General features: G+C 52.2%; 1 protein-coding gene and 1 pseudogene across 8 annotated transcripts in view; both read left to right on the top strand.

Moving 5' to 3' along the window:
* Positions 1-22,132, top strand: part of CACNA1B (calcium voltage-gated channel subunit alpha1 B) — a 188,277-nt gene that overhangs the window by 61,513 nt on the left and 104,632 nt on the right. For all 8 annotated transcript variants that reach the window (XM_058693367.1, XM_058693364.1, XM_058693366.1 and 5 more), the window contains exons 11-15: positions 1,920-2,129; positions 6,591-6,703; positions 11,045-11,157; positions 13,401-13,532; positions 13,764-13,836. In XM_058693367.1, coding sequence (XP_058549350.1) covers positions 1,920-2,129; positions 6,591-6,703; positions 11,045-11,157; positions 13,401-13,532; positions 13,764-13,836 — 641 coding nt within the window. The remainder of the gene's footprint in view (positions 1-1,919; positions 2,130-6,590; positions 6,704-11,044; positions 11,158-13,400; positions 13,533-13,763; positions 13,837-22,132) is intronic.
* LOC131490968 (small ribosomal subunit protein uS11-like) lies at positions 19,365-20,735 on the top strand (annotated as a pseudogene).

Here is a 22,132-nt window from a genome sequence, read left to right as displayed (position 1 = left end):
CCCATTACCCTCCTTCCCAGAGTGGCCCTGTGTGTGTTCATAGGAGTGTCTTCAAGAATGAGATGCTCAGGGTGTTGATGCGTGCTGTGCAGTGTGTGTGTGTGTGTGTGTGTGTGTGTGTGCGTGTGACTTTGCTTCTAAACGACTCAAGAAGTGGTGGGGGAATCTGCCTGTGTGGGTCTCTGGACAGTTCTGTGCGTGGCTCTGCCTGTGTGTAGGTCTCTCCATGTCTGTACTACTCTTGCCTTCCTCCCTCCGTGCCCTGTTGCTGCTTTTGAGGAAGGAGCGGGTGTGTCTGGTTGTGGCCTTGGCACTTTGCAGCCCTCAGTGAGGCTGGCCAAGAGGTTTTGTTGAATGAGCTATCTCTGACTAATTGGCAATGGCTGGTGTGTAGTGTCTGGAAATGGACTGGGAGGCTGTGTCCTGGCTTATCCAGGAGGCTGTGATAGAGCAGTGGCCTTCAATGGTCTGGGTGGGGTGTGACATCTGGAGTGCCAGGAATTTGCCACAAGGGCCCTGTGAGGTTTCTTGAAAGGCTGGCTGATGGGTCCTGGCCTGTGGACCCATCCATCTGAGTCTGGGGCTGCGTGTGACAGCATCTCCCATCCTGATGCCGCCGCTCAGTTTGTAGACAAGTCTCCAGAGGCCTCAGGGCCTGTCTTCATTCGAGTGAATCCAAGAAAACACTAGCCTAATAATGCTGTTAGTGTGCTGCTGAGGGTCTGGGTGTGCACACACACATGTGCAAATATATAGAACATCACATGACAAACACACACTCCATACCCTTCCCCGGGGACTCCATGCCCAAGTTGACTGGTTTTGAACAACTGGAGGCTCACACATGCCCAGGCCCTTATTGCAAAAACTAAGAGAACCTGATGCACTGCAGAGACACAGCCAGACCCTGCACACGTGCACACTCACGGCCTCCAAGCGCCCACGAAGACTGCTCACTTGCTCATCAAGGGGTGCATGGGCTTTGAGGTGAAAGCCTGTGGGCCTGTCCTCGCAGTGATTGCAGCCTGGTCTGGGAGCTGGGTGCAGAACAGGTCAACAAGCCAATACTGGGGCAGCTGGTACGCGGTTGTGATTATTGTTGGGGAGCTGATTTCAGATGGGGTGCCCAGAGAAGGGTGTTCTGTGGAGGTGACATCAAAGTCCAGACGTGGAGCCGAGAAGCAGCCAACTGTGGAAAGAGACCAGCAGTGGGAAGCATTTCATGCTTAGGTCACGGCAGAGCAGAGGTGGTGTGTGTGTGGAAATGGGGGGAAGCCATGACAGCTTTGTGTGCAAATGTTCCGGAGAGTTTGTTGGGCTTTGTGGGCCATACACACTCACTCTGCCTCTGTACCAGAACAGCAGCCATGGACCAGACGCAAACCAAGGAGCTTGACTGTGTTCCAGGGTACTTAAAAATAGGTAACCGGTGGTTGTTGATCCCTGAGTTGAAGCAGGAGGGAGGGCCAGATGCTGCATGGCTCCCTGAGGCCCCCGGAGGGGTTGGGATGGCCTGGGGGCATTGGGGCTGTGCTGCTGGAAGGTGGCTGAGGGGTGCTGGGGGCCATCTGGAGCCTGGTAACCATGGAGACCACCAAGGCTCTCGGTTCCCCCATCTGTGAAATGGGGGTGGGGTCCGGACCTGGTGCAGGCGGGTGCGGCGCAGGGGTAATTAGCTCAATGTCGGTAGCACACTGGGTCTGACCCATGGTGTCTGTGATCAGAACCGGGGCCTCTAGCTAGGTCTGGGCTGGGGCAGGTGTCCTTGAAGATGTTTTCCTGTGGGAGATACAAGTTTGAGATGGGAGGGGAAGCGTGTCCTCAAGGCTGCGTCCGTGGGGCACACATCCATGGAAGGAGAGCGTGTCTGGGGGTCTGGTGGTCTCCGCATGTCCTCAGTGAGCTCCTTGTTCCCCCAGGATCCCCCTTCGCCCGCGCCAGCCTCAAGAGTGGGAAGACAGAGAGTTCGTCATACTTCCGTAGGAAGGAGAAGATGTTCCGGTTCTTCATCCGCCGCATGGTGAAGGCACAGAGCTTCTACTGGGTGGTGCTGTGTGTGGTGGCCCTGAATACGCTGTGCGTGGCCATGGTTCACTACAACCAGCCGCAGCGGCTCACCACGGCGCTGTGTACGTAGCTGCAGCCTGGGCCTCCCCCTCACCTCTTCCCGAACCACCTCTGGTCTGCAGCCTGGAAATCCCGGTTCACAGCCTTTTGCCTTGGAATGCCCTGGGTAGGACCCCTGCACAGACCAAAGTGCCCCCAAGGGCATCTGCTGGGGCCTGAGCTCCCCATCCCAGGTTCCAGGAGGCCTAGCTCATCTGTCAGTGTGGTGGGCAATGGTGAGGGTCCAGGGCACCCTGGGGGGAGGTCGGTGTGATGGGTGGATGGCCCTGTGTCCTCCCTTGGGAGGGCTTCAGACCCATGGAACAGGGCACTTGGCCCCTCATTCCAATCTGGCGTGAGGCTGCGGCTCGCTCCCTGGACTCCTGAGGAGAGAGTCCAGGCTTCTAGGGCTCTTTTGGCTGTTTTCATTTTGCTTTTTGCTTTTTGCATCTGAGTGTGTCTGTGACCAAGGCTGACTTACCTGTGGGCCTACGGACAGACCATGAGTCTGAGTCATGACTACTTGGTCCTGGCTACTGTTCCAAGGAGTAAAGGAGGAAGGCGGCTGGGGTGGTTGAGGCCCTTTGCCCCTCTCCAGGGACCAGGGCTGACCTTCCAGGACCAACCCTTCATACCCTAGGGCTCTGTAGGCCACGGGGAGCCTGGTCTCGGTCTGTCGTCTCACCTCACAAGGGCTCTAAAGATGAAGACTCTCTAGTGGTTTCTGTCTTCCGGTTAGAGCCCCCACCTTCTTGTTGCCTGGAATCTAGGGCTGCCTGGTATCTGGGGCTGATCTGGACACAGGGCCTGTTTGGGGCTTCCACAAGGGCCTTGCTCTTGCCACGGGAGCCCTGTGTGCCTGAAGCCACCCTGAGGTGGGGTGGCAAGACCATCTTTTTCCCAGAGAAGAACCCTCCTGGATCCCTCCTGGCCCCTGGTGTACCAGCCACATTCCCCTCTTTCAGACCACTGAGCCTGGTCAGTTTTAAGCAGGAGCTTGGACAGTTCTGGGAGGGTTCTTACGAGCTCTAGACTCTGATGGCTCCACAGGCCACTTGAAAATATGGGTGGGGGTGGCTGTTGGGGTGGGACGCTAGGCTAATAGTTTCCCAAACTTGTACTGAACTCTCCTGTTGTGTAATGGGGAAGAGCACAGAGGCAGCAGAAGCACAAGGGGCCCCGTGAGCTTCTAGCAGACAGTCTGGGCCAGGTCCTTGGGAGTGAAGTTCAGATGCAGTTTGTGGAGGCGCCTGGGCGGCTCAGTCGGTTAAGCGTTGACTCTTGATTTTGGCTCAGGTCATGATCTCACGGTCATGAGACTGAGTCCCAAGTTGGGTTCTGTGCTGCGTGTGGAGCCTGCTTAAGATTCTCTCTCTGTTCCTCTGCCCCTTTCCCTTCCTCTCTCTCTCTCTCGAAAATAAATTAAAAAAAAAAAAAAAGAAAAACGAAAAAAACGCAGTTTGTGTGCATGGAACTGCCCGCTGTGGCCCCTAATTCATGTATCCTGGGGCCTGTAGTTTGGTGTCTTGGGACTTTGCTTGGGACTGAGGTCAGTATTTCCCTTGGTATCACCTCAGGATGAAGTATCCTCACCCTTGGGGGTTGGGTAGGGACCCAGCGAGATGGGGCTTCCTCTTAACTTGGCCAGCAGTGCAGCTGTTCCCTGGATCTTCTTAGCCAGGCCTTTCTTTCCCATGGAAGAAGCTGGTGGTGCCTAGTCAGTGTTGTGGGATTTGCCACCCGCGTGGGCAGGAGGCAGCCATCACGGCCTGGTCGTGTATCTGCTGTGCAGGAGCACAGGGCTCAGAGTGTCCAGGTGCTGGTCCAGGTCACAGGCATCCCTGGCCGAGAATCCTCCCCCTTGCTGCTCTGCCTTCTCTGTGGCTCCCTGGGAGTTTCTGAGTCCCTTGGCATTACCTAGGGAAAATGGCTGGCGGGAGCAGTGGGGGTATGCTAGGGTCTGCGCACCTCTGCTCAGTGCCCTGCACTCTGTTCTTGGTGGCTGGGCTGGCGCTGAGGAAGGCTGACCCAGCCAGGTAGGGCAGGTCTCGCAAGAGGCAAAGCAGAGGTAGAGGGGGTCCCCACCAGGACTAGCTCCATTGAAGCTCCCTAGGGGGCTCTGGCCTGAAACGAGCTACCCTGAAGAGCGTGGGTTCTGTGCACCTTGGCTGTCGGTTCACTCAGGAGCCACCCCCGGTGTACCACCAGGACCCCCGAGACTGAGGCTTGAATGGTGAGGAGGGAAGGAAGTCCTGCCATGCTCAACTCTGTAGCTGGCTGTTGGGCTTTGTCATCCTGTGAGCCCCCTGGTCTCACAAGACCCTCTTGACCTCCCTCTCCAATGTCCCTCTGTTGTCCCAGCACACTGTCCTCTTATTACGACATAGAACACTGTTCAAATTCTCTGCCTCTGCTCCCCTTTGTGGTGTGAACTCCTGGAGAGAGGGGTCAACTCTGTCTCCTCTGCAAGCTCAAAGCAGCACCAGTGCCTGTTAGTTGAATGAATGATTCTGGAGTGAACGGCTGAACACCCTTTCTTGGCCTCAGAGGGGAGGCTGAGCATATGAAGTCGGTGGGTCTGCTCCTCAGGCGAGCGAAAGGGCAAACAGGACGTTGGGGGTTTCTGTGCCCAGCCGCTCCCTTTCTCTGAAAAAGCCTCGCCATTGTCAGGTTCCGTGCTAGTTCCTTGAAGTGCCCTCACTTGGGTCTGCTGGGAGCAAGATCAGTGCCTGGGCAGCTGTAGCTCCAAGGTCTGTCGTGTGGGCAGCTGGAAGTCCCATCTCTGTGGCCTCTTCTTCCAGGCCCTGACCTCTTTTTGTGGGGTGCCCCAAGGGGCAGGGGCAGGTGCCTTTGTGACCTTTGCGGAGGGTCTCTGGGGCTCGGTGGCCTTGGATCTTTGCAGGTTGCTGTGGTATTCCGAGCTGGACTTGGGGGCAGGGTAGCTCCCTACCGCCCCTCACACCTGCAGCTCTGCACAGCCAGGACCAGGCGTCAGTCATTCAGGCCTGGCTGAGGTGGGTTCTTCTGCTTAGGTCAGCGGGCATCCACACCTGTGACACTGGCTTCTTGGCTTCTCCAGGGGGTCAGCTTTGCCTTCTCATTACTCATCCCGTGCCTGGCTGGGGTGCCTTGGGGATTTTTTGGCTGGCTTCAGAGGCCACGCTTCTTGTGGTGAGTTGCTTACAGGAGCCGATTACCCATGTACTCAAGCCATGGAAGGTGGTTCCCTACCTGAAACCTCGGGCCATGCGGGCCATGTGGGCCATTGCGTATCTCTTTGCGGGCAATGGGGCCGGTATCTCTGCTCCTCCAGAGTCTGGGCTGTTGCCCATCTGGCCCTGACTGAGGCGTCTGGGGCTGTATAGTGTAGCACTTGGCAGAGAGCTGTGGAGGAGAGCAGATGCCAGTGCCCACAGGCAGGAGGTGTGTGGTCCCGTCTTCTGTTGTGTTTTATCAAGAGCTGCTTGAGGTCCAGTCTCCCAACCAGTCTGGATGCCAGGGGCCCCAGGAATGCTGGGCTGGTCACTCTCCAGTGACTGCACTTGGGGAGGAAGATCAAAGACAGTGATCTCGTTCTGCCGTCTGGAATTACTGGTTTGGCCAGTGGCCGAGCCTGGCTGGGCTGCGTCTCTTGTCTGTGGCCTTGTGGAGCTTCCTGACTGTCTGTTGTTTATTGCTCTGACACTGCCTGTTGCTCAGGCTGGGTTAGGAGTTGTCTTGTCTGTGTGCCTGGGGTTCTCAGCGTGGCCCTCATTGCCAGTGTGGCCCTTAAAGGTCAGCAGAGCTGGTGGCGGGCCTCCTGGGCCGGGGCAGGCCCTGCTTGCTGCTGCTGCAGTGGGGCCCAGCCTGAAGGAAGGCGCGCCACCCACGGGAGCCTCTGTGGGCCTCAGAGACTGAGGGGGTGACATCCTCCAGGCCCCCAGCAAGCGTTGGCGCCTCCTGGGAGCCTCATGCTGGCCAGGCCTGGGGATGCTCAGGTGGTAGGTGAGCACATGAACAAAGTTAAAACCAAATAAGATGACGCAGGGACCCTGAGGGAGGTGTCGGGAAAGTCCTTCCGGAAAGACAGGGTGATTCTGATGAGGAGGCTGAGGGGCTCCACTGTGATTAGAACATGGGGTGGGGAGCAAGCCTGAAGGCATCCAGCTTCTGCATGGGGACCCTCTGGGGAGTACTGTGCGGCCCTAGAACTCACTCCTGAGCCCCATCCCAGGATCTCTCCTCTTGTGGAGGCTGTCTTTGTGTGCTATAGACACTGGGCACGCATCCTATTTCAAAGCGAAAGAAGCATCTCTTTGTGCCCCTTCCAATCCCAATCTATTTGTTATTCCTGTCCTGGGCTGAGATTTCTGAGCTCAGGGGCCACAGACCAGGCCTGCAGGGCTCAATCCTGGAAAGGCCCAGGGGTCTTGTCCTCCAGTCTGGGCTGGAGCCAGGTGGGAAGAGGCTGAGAGCTAATCCCCCTCTTCTCCGGCTTCTCCTAGACTTTGCAGAGTTTGTTTTCCTGGGTCTCTTCCTCACAGAGATGTCCCTGAAGATGTATGGCCTGGGGCCCAGAAGCTACTTCCGGTCCTCATTCAACTGCTTCGACTTTGGGGTGAGTAAGATCCTCACCAGAGATGCCGGCTAGGGGTCCAGGAGGGTCTAGCTGTATCCTTGCTTGAGAGTGCACATGGCCCCCTCCCACTAAGCTGTACCCAGTGTGAGCTGGGGTCTGTGCAGCAGGGCCCAGGTGGTTGGGGGTACTGTGACCGTGTGTGGGTCAAAAAGGCTTCCTATAGACGGTGAGGGGCCTTTGACAGAGGGGAAGCCTGTCCTTTTCGGGCCCTGACTTATGGGGGTTCCAGCCACAGTCTATTCCCCACCTGTACGACATCCTGCTTCCCATCCCCGACCCTGTCTGTAGGATCTTAAGATCACTGAAGGTGCTGTGACCCTCTGTGTGCCTGGTACAGCAATCTTTTAAATGTGCTGCTGTCCCATGGAGGGCTCAGTGTCCCCCACAGAGCTCAAGGGGACTGTGATCCGGAGTCTTTACTGTCCTACAGATCTGGCTGTGGGCAGCTTGGCACATGATTCAGGGGAAGACTGACAAACCATGATGGTTCAGCCCTCCTCGTGGGCCCGGCCTGGGTCCCTTCACGAATCTCTGTAGGTCAGGGAAGTTTCGAAGGCAGGTGTTCCCAAGACTCACTGGGACAGAGCCCAGGAAGTGGCACAGGCCTTCCCAGGCCAGCAGAGCATGTGGACACCTCGCTGGTGCTGAGCCCAGGGAGGCGTTCTGACCCACTAGAGGTTGTCAGTGAGATGTGACAATGCCCTCCCCAAGAGAGGCAGGCTCACTCACACCTCTGCAGAGTTCTCAGGAGCTGGCGGTGGGGGGGGGGGGGGCCCTAAACGTAGGCAGAAGTAAAACTTCAACTTGAAAATTCAGTGTGACTTTGACTTTTTCTGTCAGTGGAGTTGATGGAACATTGTGTCCACGGCTTTGTTAAACCTTCGCAAGGACTCCCACTTTGTAGATGAGTAACTGGAGAGGTGGTGTGCTTGGCCCAAGGCTGCCCAGCCACTTTGTGGGGGAGGCAGCGTGGACCCAGGAGTTCTGGCCCTGGAGCAGCGGGTTTACACCACGCAAGGCTGCCTGATCTCTGTGGGGAAGGAGGGGTGGTGGCTGCCCAGGGCGTGCTTTGAGACACGGACACCTGCGTTTCTGAGACACGCCTTCTTGTCCTTTGCCTTCTTAGTTACAGGGAAAGGCTGTAGTGCATAATAGGCCAGAGGAGATCCAAAGAGCTGAAGAGCTTTCAGAGAACCCTTAAACTTGTCCTTAAACTTGTAAATGTGTTTATGTCTTCTGGTTTGAACTAACTGGATCCCAGGACATGGAATGACTTACACATAAGCTAACAGATTATTCCAAAGTTTAGCAGCATATAGCGTGTCTACTGGGTCACAGTTTTCTAGATCAGGCGTCCAGGCCTGGCTTGACTGAATGCCTGTGGCCCAGGGTCTCTCAAGGAGGTCACAGTCCCGCTGACAGCTGGGATGCGGTCATTTCAATGGATGGGGACTGGAGAATTTGCATTTAGGCTCATCACATGGCTGTTGATAGGACAGGACTCAGACAACCGGCCTCCAAGCTCGCTCACATGGTTGGTGGCAGGCCTCAATCTCGGTCTCATGAATGTCTCCCGATGCTGCTTGAGTGTCCTGACGACACGGCAGCTTGTGACCTGACAGAGAGACTGAGAGTACCCAAGACAGAAAACACAGGAACCCAGTCTCAGAGAGATGACCCATCAGTTTTGCCATATTTTATTTGTTAGGAGTGGGTCACTTGGCCCAGCCCACATTTAACAGGGGTGGGGGATGTTACCCAGGGACGTGAAACCCAGGAGGCAAGTGTCACTGGGGGCCATCTGAGAGGCTGCCTGCCACAGTCTACCATCTGGCTCCCAGTGATTCTATCTTTCCTAGTGCAGATACAGTCACCTCCTCCTGCTTCCCCAGCCACATCCCATCATGGCGCCAGCTCAGAGTCTAGGGCCTCATCGCCCAAATCAGGCCAGGGTGGCTCCTCAAGGACAGCTGCTCGGTCCCTCTCCACCCGTGGATCTGGCGAACTAAAGAGACGAGGTATCACCCACATGGTGGTGGGATGGACTTGGGTACCTGCCGTAGACAGTCATGTTCAGAGGGGACAGCAGGGTGCTCAGGGAGTCCCTGGCCCATAGCAGTTCTGGAATCCTGCTGGGAAAGTTTGGAGACACCAGGATAAGTTCTTAAGGGCTAGGAAGCCCCTTGGGCTTTTTGTTTTAGCCTCTGTGTCACCTTTCTTGTTCCAGAAAAGATAACATATGTTTTCAGCTAGACAGTTCTCTCAGCCTGCTTCCTACCAGTAGAATTTTGGGAATCCAAAGGCCTATTTTTTGTCTTGTACTGTCTCCGTCTCTTTCAACCCAAGCTGGTGATGTTCCTGCATAACTAAGTCTTCTCAGAGCATCGTGTGTATGTCATGAGTCTTCCTGGAATTCACCCCATTTGACAAAAGCTGTCCCTACGCTAGCGATCGGCCCTTCCCCACTGGGTGCCCGTGCTGAGCGGACTGAGACCGGGGCACATTTGGGCCCTGGAAGGCTTGCTGCTCGGTGGGCTGACGTGCGAGGTTCACCTCTATCTCTGTGGGGCTTCACATGGGACTGAACGGGGCTCTCAGGCTCCCGCAGTGTCACAGTCGTGCCCCTGCCCTGGCTGTTTCTTTGCACTGTGCCGTTTCCTAATGTGGCACTATTTGCTGTCTGGAGAAGGGGAGCATTTCCAAAGCGGGCACGTCCTGGAGGACGGCATTTCCCTCTGCGTCTCTCTCTTCCCACCCTGACAGTGCAGCAAGAAGACCCCGGCAGCACCTGCAGACGCCTCGGAGGCCTCCTGGTTCACATGGCTCGCTTTCGTCTTGTCACATAACCGCGGGCGACCGTGTGGCCGAACTTCCTGGCAGTGCACAGCAGGGCTCCCTGTAGTTTCTTGCCAATGTCCTCGCTGTCCCCCAGACACCTATGTGAAGCGTTCACACTCCCTCGCTGTCCAGGACCCGTGGGTAGTGTGTTGAGGGCGCTGTGGGCTCCCGCTGACGTGCTGCTCAGGGCCCATTCTCTGGCTCCAAAACCCCGCCCACATCATAGGGCTTTTGTAGAGTGTGCTCCGCTTCTGTCTCCAAAACACGTATTGGTTTTTCTTGGTGTGTAACAAGTCGCCCCAAAGCTTAGTGGCTTAAAACAACAAACGCTTGTTATCTCTCATCTCGGTGGGTCGGGAGTCACCGACTCCCGGTGGGTCGGGAATCAGGTGCCACTTGACTGGGGCCCCCCAGCTGTCACTCTGCCACGAGGCTGCAGTCACCACAGGTTCTTTGGAGGCTGGGAGCTCATGCCTAAGCTCTCGCTCATGGCCGCCAGGCCTCAGTTCCTGGTCACGGGGGCCTCTCCTCATGTCTCACAACACGGCAGCTGGCTGCCCGCAGCAGAACTGAGAGCATGGTGAAGGAAGCCAGTCTTTGGAACCGAATCTCAGAGGTGACAGCCCGTCACTTCTGTCACATTCTCTTTGCTCAAAGTGCGTCACTAGGTCCAACCCACCCTTGAGGGGACAAGGATATTCAAGGTTGGGGGAGACACCAAGTAGTGGGGAATCACTGTGGGCCATCTCAGGGGCCACCTGCATCAAGAACGAATGGGAACAAATTCTGAGGGCTAAGGGAAGACAGACGTGCTGGAAGACTGGCAATAAGAATGTAGATTTGGGAAACGGTGCTCACCAGCCCCAGACAAACATCTGGAGGCTGCGTGTGTGCTGTGAAAAATTGGTAGAGGTGCTCAGGGTCGCCAGGGACAGGTGGTGGCAAGCTGGTCCCACTGTAGTGCTGCCAGCGCCACAGCAGGCCTGTAGGCGTCGGGCTCCCTGGATGTTCTCTGACCCATGCGTTTGTGTTCGACGTGAGAGAGATGCAGAGGACGGGATGCGTTTGGGATGGCCCACAGCTTGTGCACCTGCCAGCACAGACGTACGGGTTAGTGGACCGCGTTAAACTGTACAGGAGTCTCCAGTCATGCCTCGGGGCCCCGGTCCTGGCACAGTCACCAGATTCTCGGTGCCTGGGAGAACGTGGACGTTAGGCTGATCTGATGCGGAGTTGGTCAGGAAACCAGTCGGCCTGCCCTCCCTCTACACCCTGTGTCCCCCTGGTATGCACGGGGTGGGCATGTTGGGGCGCAGGTGAGCACCAGGACTGGTGGGCGCAAGAGCTCAGTGTGAGGCGTGTATCTTGTGCTGCGGATGCTGGGAGTGATCCCGCCGCACACACGCGGAGACGCTTGCCCGCGCAGGCCCGTGCGTGACACTCGCGTGCGTGTGCCTGAGGCCGACCCCGTCTGCACCACAGGTCATTGTGGGGAGCATCTTTGAAGTGGTCTGGGCCGCCATCAAGCCGGGAACCTCCTTCGGGATCAGCGTGCTGCGGGCACTCCGGTTGCTGAGGATCTTCAAAGTCACAAAGTATGTCACCTGTGTGCCCCTGGGTGGAGGTGGGGACGGGGAATGCAGGTCACGTGTGAGACTGGTCGACACAGCATGCTTGTTCCTAGGAATTCATGGTGCTGGCTTTGAACTCAGCCGTCTGGAACCTCTTTTTGTGCTTATAATAATGGTTTAAATACAAAAGATGGGTATAAAACACCTGCCCAGCATGGCTGCGTGTTGGCCCTGGGGGCCTGTCTGTCCTCAGGGTTGTTCCTGACTTGCCGGCAGGATTCCTAGTTAGCCTGCTCCTCACAGTTTCATACCGTCCCCTCTTTTGAAACCAGAGTCCCATCTTTCAACCTTCTAAGTGTTACTTTGCTTCCTAGTTAATAGAGGAAATAGAAGCCATCAGATGGAAGGTTTTTTTTTTTTTTTTTTTTTTTTTTTTTTTATCATCCTGGCCCCAAATCTGCCCACCTTCCCTGCAGCCCCCAGAGAGGGAGGGAGGCCTCAGCTGACTTTGACCTTGCGACCTGAACCCCTGGTTCCCACACGGCTCCCGTTCCCAGGCCTGCTTTCTCCACTGTGTGCCTGACTTTGCCCTGTTTAGGCTGTGGCAAGAGGACAGTGACAGGCCTGTGTGTTCAGTTCTATTCCACTTGGTTCTTTATGTAACCCTGGATGCGACTTGCTGCATTTTGTCTCTGAGGGGGTGGGGCCCATGCGGAGGTGTGATGTAGTTATTGAGTGCTGGGCCTCTGTGCCAGGGTTCTAGTGGTGGGAAGATGGGGAACACCTCACCCACAGCTGTCTTTCCAACAGCAAAGGCTGCCGTGCCCTCAGCTGGTCTTAACTGTGGCCACACAGCACAGCAGGGACCTCATCTACCCAGAGTTATTGGACTCCTGTGCCATCAGTATGTAGCCCACACATGCTCCAGCATGGATTTCCATGCAGTGTCTCCCGCAGCCTGGGCTCTAGGTCACCCCTCCAGTGGCCTCTCAGGACCCCACTGATCTCCCCAGGGTAGATGGGAGTTCTTTTGGTCTTTTCCAGTCTGTTTCAAATCCAAACCTAAGACCATTTGAGGACACGATGGTGTCACTGCAGGAGAGTTTTGGGCAAGAGCTTGGCCTAGCTGGGTCCACAAATGCCACTGGATGCCTCGTGCGGTCTGGTGTCAGTCCTCTGTTGCTTCCACGTGCATCGCTCTGGGAGGTGACCGCGAGGTCTGCCTTCACCTTGGCTGAGGGGCCTGGTGTCTTAGGGGCTCCACTTCCTTCTGGAAACCAGATGGCCCCTGTCCTGAGGTGGGCCGGCTTTTCCAGAGTTTTCCAGCCCATCTTCTGTGAACCTTTGAGTGTCTTAAAAGAGAATTCATGAAAGACAGGTGAGCCTCTGTGACATTTGGCACCATTGGAGGGCCCAGGGACGCACAGGTGCGCACAGGTGACTGATGTCTGTCCTGCCATCCCCACCTTTCCAGGGTGGTGGAACGGCATGTGCAGAGGCACAGAGGCATGTGGCATGTCTCCAGTGGCTGGAGGCCATGTGTCCTGGCCTCTCCTGGGGAGGAGCTCTCCAGATGCTGGCGTGGGGTTGGACTCCCAGTCACTCAGTGAGTGAGCTGTCAACAGCCAGGCCACCAGCAGACTTCAGTGGGGCCTGTGTGCTTGGGTCCAGTTGAATGAGAGGGACATGGTCTCTGACCTCCAGGAGCATATGAAGAGTGTGACGGAGGGGTGGGCATTGTGGGATGCCAGGAAATGGTCTCGCAGTGCTGCCCCTCTACCGCACGCTGTGTCCCAGACCCTTGGTGAGAGGGCATTGAGAGGGCATTGGCACCGGGCTTACACCACCCATCACAGCGCTGAGGACCTGTTCGGTGCAGGCCGGGGGGCTGATTATGTTCTGGTGTGGCTCATTCTCGACTTGTGGTCTGAGCCCCCGCTCAGACACCTGGAGGCTGCCTGGGTGTTGAGGAGTGGAGAGAGGTCAGACACCGTTCTGCTGGGCAAAGTGACAAGGGCAGGTTTGAGAGATGAGAGCGAGTCCAGCACTGGACATGAGCTCCCCACCTTCCCCCTGGAGCCCCTGGTGGAGGAATCTGGAACTCTAGAGAAGAGCTCTCGCTGCCCATCCAGGTGTGGGGCCCTTGGGGTTTAGAAGGTCTTGGAAGCCACAGGTGTGACAGTGAGAGTCCAGAGCGTGGCATCAGCGTGAGGGTCGGGCCTCGGCGGACATGGCCAGGTGCAGACAGACCCCATGTGCCCTGACAGGTACTGGAGCTCCCTGCGGAACCTGGTGGTGTCTCTGCTCAACTCCATGAAGTCTATCATCAGCCTCCTTTTCCTGCTGTTCCTGTTCATCGTGGTCTTTGCCCTGCTGGGCATGCAGCTGTTTGGGGGACAGTAAGTGGGTCCTAGGGGGCGTATGAGGCTGGGGGCCCCCGCTGGGGAGGCAGAGCTGAGCGCTGACGTGTTGCCCAGGCCCCTCCACCTGTCTTCCACCTGGAGGTGTCCCCCAGGAAGACAGTGGCTCCGAGCACACGGCCCATTCACAGCCTGGGACAGCATGGCATGCCAGAGTGCCCCCGGATCCTGATGAGGCTGCCTCCTCCCAAGACTTCTTATTTTCCTCAGGTTCAACTTTCAAGATGAGACCCCGACAACCAACTTTGACACCTTCCCCGCGGCCATCCTTACCGTCTTCCAGGTAAGGCTTCTGGTTCCCTCAGCTCTCCAGGTGCTGGGAAGGCAGCCTTCCCTGTCAGACCCTTGCTGGTGCCTCAGCACAACCTGAACAGCCAGCATTTCAGATAGAACTTTCCAGAAAACAGAAGAGAACAAGCAGGAGATGAGCATAGGGAGGTCTCCAGTGTGTAGGCCTCCAGTCCCTGGGTCCCTGCCACCAGACCTAGGAACTAGTTCTGGAGGGAAGCTGGGTGCTGTGATGCTGTCCCAACAAGCATGTGTAGGTCCCTGGGGGACCCAACTGTCTAGTGGCCATTGGACTTCAAGCCGCCAACTTATGTCTCAGCACCAGGACCTGGAGTCAGGGCTGTCTTTGACCCTTTGAGAATAAAACATCAAAGCACTACCTAAGCTTCTCCCTCCTGTATGTCAGGTCTGGTGACCCTTCAGTTCTTTTTTGTGTCTGGACAACTTGGTCACCATGACTCCTGGAGAAGCTCAGGCTCTTGGCCCATGTCCTCTGTGATGCAAACCTTGCATCAACTCAGGTGATCTCTGCCCTCTCAGAGGGTTCCCTTTTGAAGGGTTTAGCATTTTGTCCCCTTGCAGGGCTTTGGCAGCCCTGATGCCCCTGTGGCTGTCCTCACCTGTAGGAGGATGCCAAATGTCTCTGTCATATGAACCTCCTTGGACACCATGCCTGTGATTGAGCAGGGTGGGGTGGGTTATTGTTTTGCCCATGATGACGCTTAGGGAAGCCCAAAAGGCCATGTGTGCTCAGGCCAGGGGCTCAGCTTGGACCCTTGGTCTCTGGGGCTACCCTTGGTCTCCAGATTATGGCCTCTAGCAGCGGGTGGTCATGACCTTTCCTGCACAGTGTGATCTGCTCAGTGATAGGAAGGAGTGCCTTCCTCCTGTGTGTCACTAGGGCTGCCCAGTGGGATCTTGAAAGGCAGGCAAGGCGAATTGGCAGGAGTGTGTTCCAGACACAGTAGCAGGAAGTGGAGGCTGGGGGCAGCGAAGGCACAAGGTTTGTGGCAGAAGGACTGGGGCTGGCAGAGGCCAGGTTGGGTGGGCCTTCCTTTCCAGGCCCAGAGGCTTTGCCTAGCAGGAGGTGGCACAGGGGCTCCCAAAGCAGGGAGGTGATGTGATTGACAGGGCTCTGCTTTGTTCGGTTTATTGCAACAGAACAGAAAGGAGCCGAATGAGGCTCATGGTGCTGGTGTGGGATAGAGGGGAAGAGGAGGTCAAAGCTAGGGGAAAAGATGGCTCTGGTTTAGACCTTAGACCCCCTCTCGTCTGAACACAGCAATAAGCTAATAGATACATCTAGAAATTAAAAGGACCCAGCCACGCAGAAAACAAACTGTGGGCTGGAAGTGGAACAGTGATGAGAGATGAAGAGACCCGGGCGCCCGGGATATGGTCTGTGCGAGGCAGGCGGGCTCGGCGTCAGAAGCATCCATGTGGCACTTGGTGTGTGGCCCTTTGAGGAACAGAGGACCAGAGCTGAGAGAGAGCAAATATGGCCAGAGGAGGCTGAGAAGATCTCAGGGGCAGACAACGGGCCAGGCCAGGCCTGTGTCTTCCATGGATGGTGCTGGACGAGGGCCTGAGACCCTAAGATGGGAGCTCCTGCTTCTGAATGCGGCTGGAGGGCAGAGGGAGAGCACATGGCCTCGTGGTGAACCTGTAGGCTGAACCCTGGTGATGCTGACCCTACAGAAGAGGGCTGACAACGTCTGCGGTTGGAAGGTGAGCTCACTGCTAACAAGACAGGAATAGCAGAAGAAATGCAGGCGAGTTTGTGCCCAATGTGCTTGAGCCCTATAGAGTGTTAGAGGAAGAGCTCATAACACATAACAAAAAATTAAAACAAAAAGTACCTGAGAACCAAGAACAGGTTAATACAAAAAAGAACTAAGCTGAAATCCTAGGAATGCAACAGATAGCTATTTAAATAAATAAATAAATAAAAAACCCCAAAAGGTAAACTATACACTGGATATGACCCAAGAAAGGACGGGTGAGCCGGAAGATGTGGAGGAACTGAGCCAGCTGCACCATGTCGGGTGAGAGAGCCGACAGCAGTGTGGTTCCAGCCGAGTCCTAGAGCGTGTGTGTTCAGAGAGCTGAGCAGGGTGAGCGGAAGTCATGGCAAGCTTAGACATGTTGTGTTAAAGAGGAAATCTTAAAAACAACTCTAGAAAGAGATTCCCTACAGAAGAAGGACAGCCTGATGGCAGAAGGTCGGGGGAGTAACTTTGAAATACTGAGGAACAGCACCTGTCAGCCTGGAATGCCAACCCAGAGAGTCGAGGTTCAAGTGTGAGCTAGCACTGGAATGTTCAGATGCTAATATGGAGAGTCACTAACCCCCCGATTGCCGAAGGCACTGCAGACATGTATATATTTAGTAAAGCCAGTGACTTGGAAGAAAAAAAGAACATTATACTCACCAAGAAGAATTTAAAAATCTGAACTGTTTCAGAAGTTGAATAATTAAAAGCCTACCCCCCCCAAGCCACCATGTTCTAATTTTATGAGTGAATTCTACTAAATATTGAAGGAAGACATTATTCCAGTTTTATACACATGACTCCAGAGAAGATAAAAAGGAAGGCTCCGAGCTCATCTTATGAGACTAGAATAACCTTGATATAAAAAACCATGACCGAATTAATGTGAATTTGCTTTATGATGAGTTACAGGCAGAGACTACAGGCAGGGGGAGTTGTCACACAAAGGAAACTTTTATTTGCGGTAAGTAAGGAGATCATGGGGAATAACTTCCAAAGCCATGACCCCCCATGTGGGGTGAGTGTGTTCCTTTGATATGAATATTCAGGAAGGGGAGCTTTTGTCAACATATATAGAGGTGGGTATATGGTCACTCATGCACGCTCAGGAAACATGCCTGTACACGCATCATCTGCTATGCTAGTGAGGGTTGTGCTCCACCTCGGAAGGAGATTTTCACATTAGAAAGAGGTAAAGGGATTAAGGCAACCGCCTGCTCAGGTGGGAGTTTGTGACTGAGCTCAAGCTGGTCCAGGCTGGCTGAGCTCTTCCCGTTATTTGCCTCTGAAAAGTTAAGGCTAACGTTCATGTGAAGAAGGGCGGCCAGTGGGGGTCTTGCTGGTGACACAGCTAGATAAGGATAATACTAAAATAAAAATATAGGTTGTGATCACAAACCCAGAGAGAGAAGGGAAACGATGACTAATCAAATCTAGATTTGCTTACAAATTATCATTATGATCAACTTGAGTTAATCCAGAAATACAAGATGACTCAACATTAGAAAGTCTATTAATGGAATTCATCATCATTACTCCGATTAAAGGAGTAAAAAACCCTGTGTGATCAGAAAAACACCTGAACCCAACAAGAGCATGGCACAGAGTGAGAGAACAGAGAAGCAAGATTGGGAGATTGGTTCACTGTTGAGACTGTGTGGATTCATCATATTCTATGTGTGTCTGAAATACACTTTTTCTAAGAAAATGGAATCACATGATAAAACCCAATGTTCCTTTCAAGTAAAAACTCTTAGCAGATTATGCTGGTACCAGTGGTTGTAGTGCAGTAGAACAAGAAAATGTGAAACAATTTCTCTGGATTGGCAAGGAAGAAAGAATGTTCACAGCTGGAATATTTATATACACAGAAAACTTGAGTGTTGTAATTGCTGACAGTATGGGACAATTTGGTTATCCATAGAGCAAAACACGCAGTTGGATTCCTACTTTGCACCAGATTTGAAATCAGTTTGGATAGATTAAGACCTAAATGTGAAAAGCAAATTTGAAACTTTAGCAGTACATAGAGGAGTGTAATGGTACCAACTCAAGGCAGGGGAAATCCTAAGATCGAAGAAGCACAGATCATAAAGGAAGAGATTAACAAATTTGACTATTAAAATAGAAATTTCTGTGCATCAAAAGATACTGTACAAATGTTTTTTAAAAATCATAAACTTGGGGCATCTGTGTGGCTCAGTTAGTTAAGCATCCACCTTTGGCTCGGGTCATGATCTCGCGGTTCGTAGGTTCGAGTCCTGCATTGGGCTCTGTGCTGACAGCTCAGACCCTGGAGCCTGCTTCCGATTCTGTGTCTCCCAGTCTCTCTCTCTGCCCCTCCCCTGCTCTCTCTGTCACACACACACACACACACACACACACACACACACACACAAACACACACACACACTCTCTCTCTCTCTCTCTCTCTCTCTCTCTGTCTTTCAAAAATAAATAAACATTGAAAAAAATGTTCTTAATGTCATAAACTTGGAGAAGACATTTTCACAGTATTAGCAAATAGCCATCGAAGGGTTAGTGTCCAGAATATATCAAGAACTTCCACAAATCAAAAAGAAAAGACAAATAATGTAGTGGGAAAAGCAGAGTGTAACCAAGCATCTCACAGGAGAGGATGTTGGGCTGATGAATGAGCCTGTAAGGACTATTACCAGCGTTCCTAGTAGTCAGGGAGATGCAAATTCAACCCATCTTGAGATAGCCTGCCTGTCTGTCAGTTTCGCAGAAATTAAACCCAATAATACCAGGTTTAGAGAAGATGTGGAGACATGCGGGTGGCTTTATGCTGTTGCTGGGCTGATGGAACCACTTTGGAAAGTGATTTCATAAAATCTAATAACTAGAACTTACGTATGAGTAGTTCCTGTTGTGGGTCTGTGCTCTGGAAAGTCTCCCGCCCAATTGCACAAGGAGACACTTGTGAGACATTGTAGCAACATTATTTATAATAGCAAACAACTGGGAGTCGCCACAAAGTTCATCAACAGGAGAATCGATGAGAAAAGTGTGTTGTGTTATCTGTACGGCAGGAAAATGCATGACCTAGAATTAAATGTATTAACGTGGATGAATCTCGCAAGTATAATATTAAGCAGAAAAGAATAAGATTCAGAATAATACACAACATATGATACTATTTAAATAAGGATGAAAACATGCAAAACAATATTGCTTATGGCATATATGCATGAAAGTATAAAAGCTTGTGTGGGAATGATAAATACCAGATTCAGGGTGTGCCGTGTCGCTGGGGGCTGGGCTGGGGGAATGGGAGGGGGGAGGGGGTTCCACTCAAGGAGTGCCACCGCCCTTTGAATGCTTCAGTTCTCAAGCCGGGGAGTGGGTACACGGAGGGTTGTTAAAATTTATTCATCATACCTTTCTGAACGTTTGAAATAGTACATAAGTAAAAAATAAAAGGACACAAAAAGATGAACTAAGTAGACATTAACCAAAAGAAAGCTGGTGTAATCTTAACATCAGCCAGAATAGAAGTTAAGGGAAAAAAAGCCTTAGTAAAAATAAAGAAGTATGTTACATAACGACGAAAAGAAGACAGCAATCCTGAATCTGCATGACCTACCAACACGGCCTAAAAATACACTGAGCAGAAACTGACAGAAGTACGTGGAAGTCCACATCTTATAAGAGGGTTATAATACATTTCTTTCACACCATAGGATGAGACTGACAGAAGATTAGAAACGATGCAGAAGAGCTCGTGAAAAACACGTCGGTTGACATCTATAGAACCCCGCACCCAGCTGCTAGATAACAAACCAAACAGTCATTGTAGAGCATTTACAGAAATTGACCACGTGTTAGGTCACCCAGGAAATTCCTACACATACTGAAGAATTGTTATCCGATGGGGCACATTCTAGATATAATTTAAATAAATAGAAATCATTAGTAGAAAGTTATTTGAAATCTTCCCCACATTTGAAAGCTGACGGACCAAGTTAAAGAAAACATCAACAATGGACGTTATGAAATACTTAGATGAACAATAATATCTAAGCTTACGGGATGAAGCTGAAGCAATACTTAGAGGAAAATGTATAATGTGAAATGCAATCATCAAAATAAAAGAGGGGCGCCTGGGTGGGTCAGTTGGTTAAGCATCTGACTTTGGCTCAGGCCATGATCTCATGGTTCGTGGGTTCGAGCCCTGCATCGGGCTCTGTGCTGACAGGTCGGAGCCTGGACCCTGCTTCGGAATCTGTGCCTCCCCCTTTGTCTGTTCCTCCCCCGCTCACACTCGCCCTGTCTCTCTCTCTCAAAAATAAGCATTAAAAAAACCTTTTTTATAACAAATAAAAGAAAGAATGAAAATAAACTAGTTAAATACTCATCTTAAAAACCCAGAAAAGAGTCTCCAGTGATGGAGTCTAGAGGAGATGCACAGAAATGGCACCTTACAAGGGGAAAGAAAAGAAGGAAGATCAGGTCATCAGCCTTGGACCTTAGGTAGCTGAAGGAGAAAATGTGTTTGGTGTGTGCCACATCTTTGCTTCCCTCGATGACACTTTTGTCCGCGTCACCGGTCTTTCTGGCAAGGAAGCCATCTGCCGTGTGACTGGCGGGGTGAGGGTGAAGGCAGACCGAGATGAGTCCTCTCCCTCCGCTGCCGCTGCCGTGTTGGCTGCCCAGGATGTAGCCCAGAGGTGTAAGGAGCTGGGCGTCACTGCTGTCCACATCAAACTCTGGGCTGCAGGAGGAAATCAAACCAAGACCCTTGGACATGGGGCTCAGTCAGCCCTCAGAGCCCTTGCCCCTCAGGAATGAAGATTGGGCGGATTGAGGATGTCACCCCCATCCCCTCCTATAGCAGGTCACTGTGATTGCCGTTTGTGAACAGGATTCCTCAACTTATTGTTTTCTGTTAATAAATTGTCTTTCTGCAAGCTACAAAAAAAATCCTAGAAAAGAGAACAGAGTAAAACCAAAAAAAGATTGAAAGCAGGAAAAAATGGTTAATAAGCAGACGTTAGTGACACAAAACTAAAACATCAAGAAAACAAAATCATAAAAAGCTTGTTCTCAAGAAGACTAATAAAGTAGATGACACTGTAGCAAGACTGATCAAGGAAAAGAAGCACAAATAAAAAGTATAGCCCATAAAGGAGGTGTAACTACAGGAAAGGGAGACATTTTTTTTTTTTTTAATTCCAAAGCATATTAGGCAAGACATTTGAAAACTAAGATGAAACGTGCAGTTTTATAGGAAAATATCAAAGATTTAAATTGGCTTAAGAAGAAATTAAAAACCTGGATGATTTTATAACCATTAAAGAAAAGGGGTCTGTAGAGCTCTTTTCCTGCCCTGAGCCTGGCAGGTCATAAGGTGAGTCCTGCCAAGTGCATACAATTCATTTGTGTTGCTTAGCACAAGACCAATATACAAAAATAGAGCTTTCCTATATGATCTGATCATTCAACTAGAAAATTTAATTAAAATGAAGGATTTCATTCACAGAGGCAACAAAAGCTGTAAGGCACCCAGAAATCTACAAACAGAATGCAAGACTTTTATGGGTGAAATTATAACTTGTTATTAAAGGACCTACAGATCTGGTATTCAGGAAGTATATTTATAATGAGGAGGCCTTAACATGGTAAAGGTATTTGTTCTCCTAGTTCAAGCTATGAATTCAATGTAGTCCTGATGCAAATTCCAACAGGACTGTTGTTGGAATTCAGCATACTGATAATGTGGAAGAGTCGATGTCCAAGAATGGCCAAGACAATTCAGGAAGGGGGGATTTGCCTCACCACATGTCAAGAGTTTTGTTTTGTTTTTTTTTTTTTTTTACGTTTTTAATTTATTTTGGGGACAGAGAGAGACAGAGCATGAACGGGGGAGGGGCAGAGAGAGAGGGAGACACAGAATCGGAAACAGGCTCCAGGCTCCGAGCCATCAGCCCAGAGCCTGACGCGGGGCTCGAACTCACGGACCGCGAGATCGTGACCTGGCTGAAGTCGGACGCTTAACCGACTGCGCCACCCAGGCGCCCCAGTGTCAAGAGTTTTTACGAAGCGACAGTGGGGAGCATCATGAGGTACGCAGGCAAAATACCAGAAGACCAGACCAGAGAACCCGGAAACATGCCCAGGTAGGAAGCTGGTCTTAGGAGAAGGATGGCGATATACCTCAAAGGGGACAGGATATTTTAAAAAGCGGGTCTGTGAAAAGTGGCTTTCCACTGGGGAAAAATGTAGATCTTCATCCCCATGCATCCACAGAGCAGTTACCACAAACTCCAGTTGGATTAGAACCCTAAGTGAAAAATCAAACTTTAAAATGACTTGAAGAAAATGTAGGAGACTCTCTTTATGGCCTTCGGATGGAGAGGAATTTCTTAAATGAGGTTCAGAAAGCAGAAAGCACGAAGGAAACGGTGCCACATTTGGCTGCATTGCCCTCTGTCATAAGACAGAAAGGAACTGAGAACATTTCCAGTAGCTCCTGCAGACAGAGGGCTAGTATGTGCA

This window comes from Neofelis nebulosa, chromosome 12, assembly GCF_028018385.1.
Source record: "Neofelis nebulosa isolate mNeoNeb1 chromosome 12, mNeoNeb1.pri, whole genome shotgun sequence".
Taxonomy (NCBI): domain Eukaryota; kingdom Metazoa; phylum Chordata; class Mammalia; order Carnivora; family Felidae; genus Neofelis; species Neofelis nebulosa.
The sequence above is the reverse complement of the archived record's forward strand: the minus strand, read 5'-3'. Positions and strand labels throughout refer to the sequence as shown.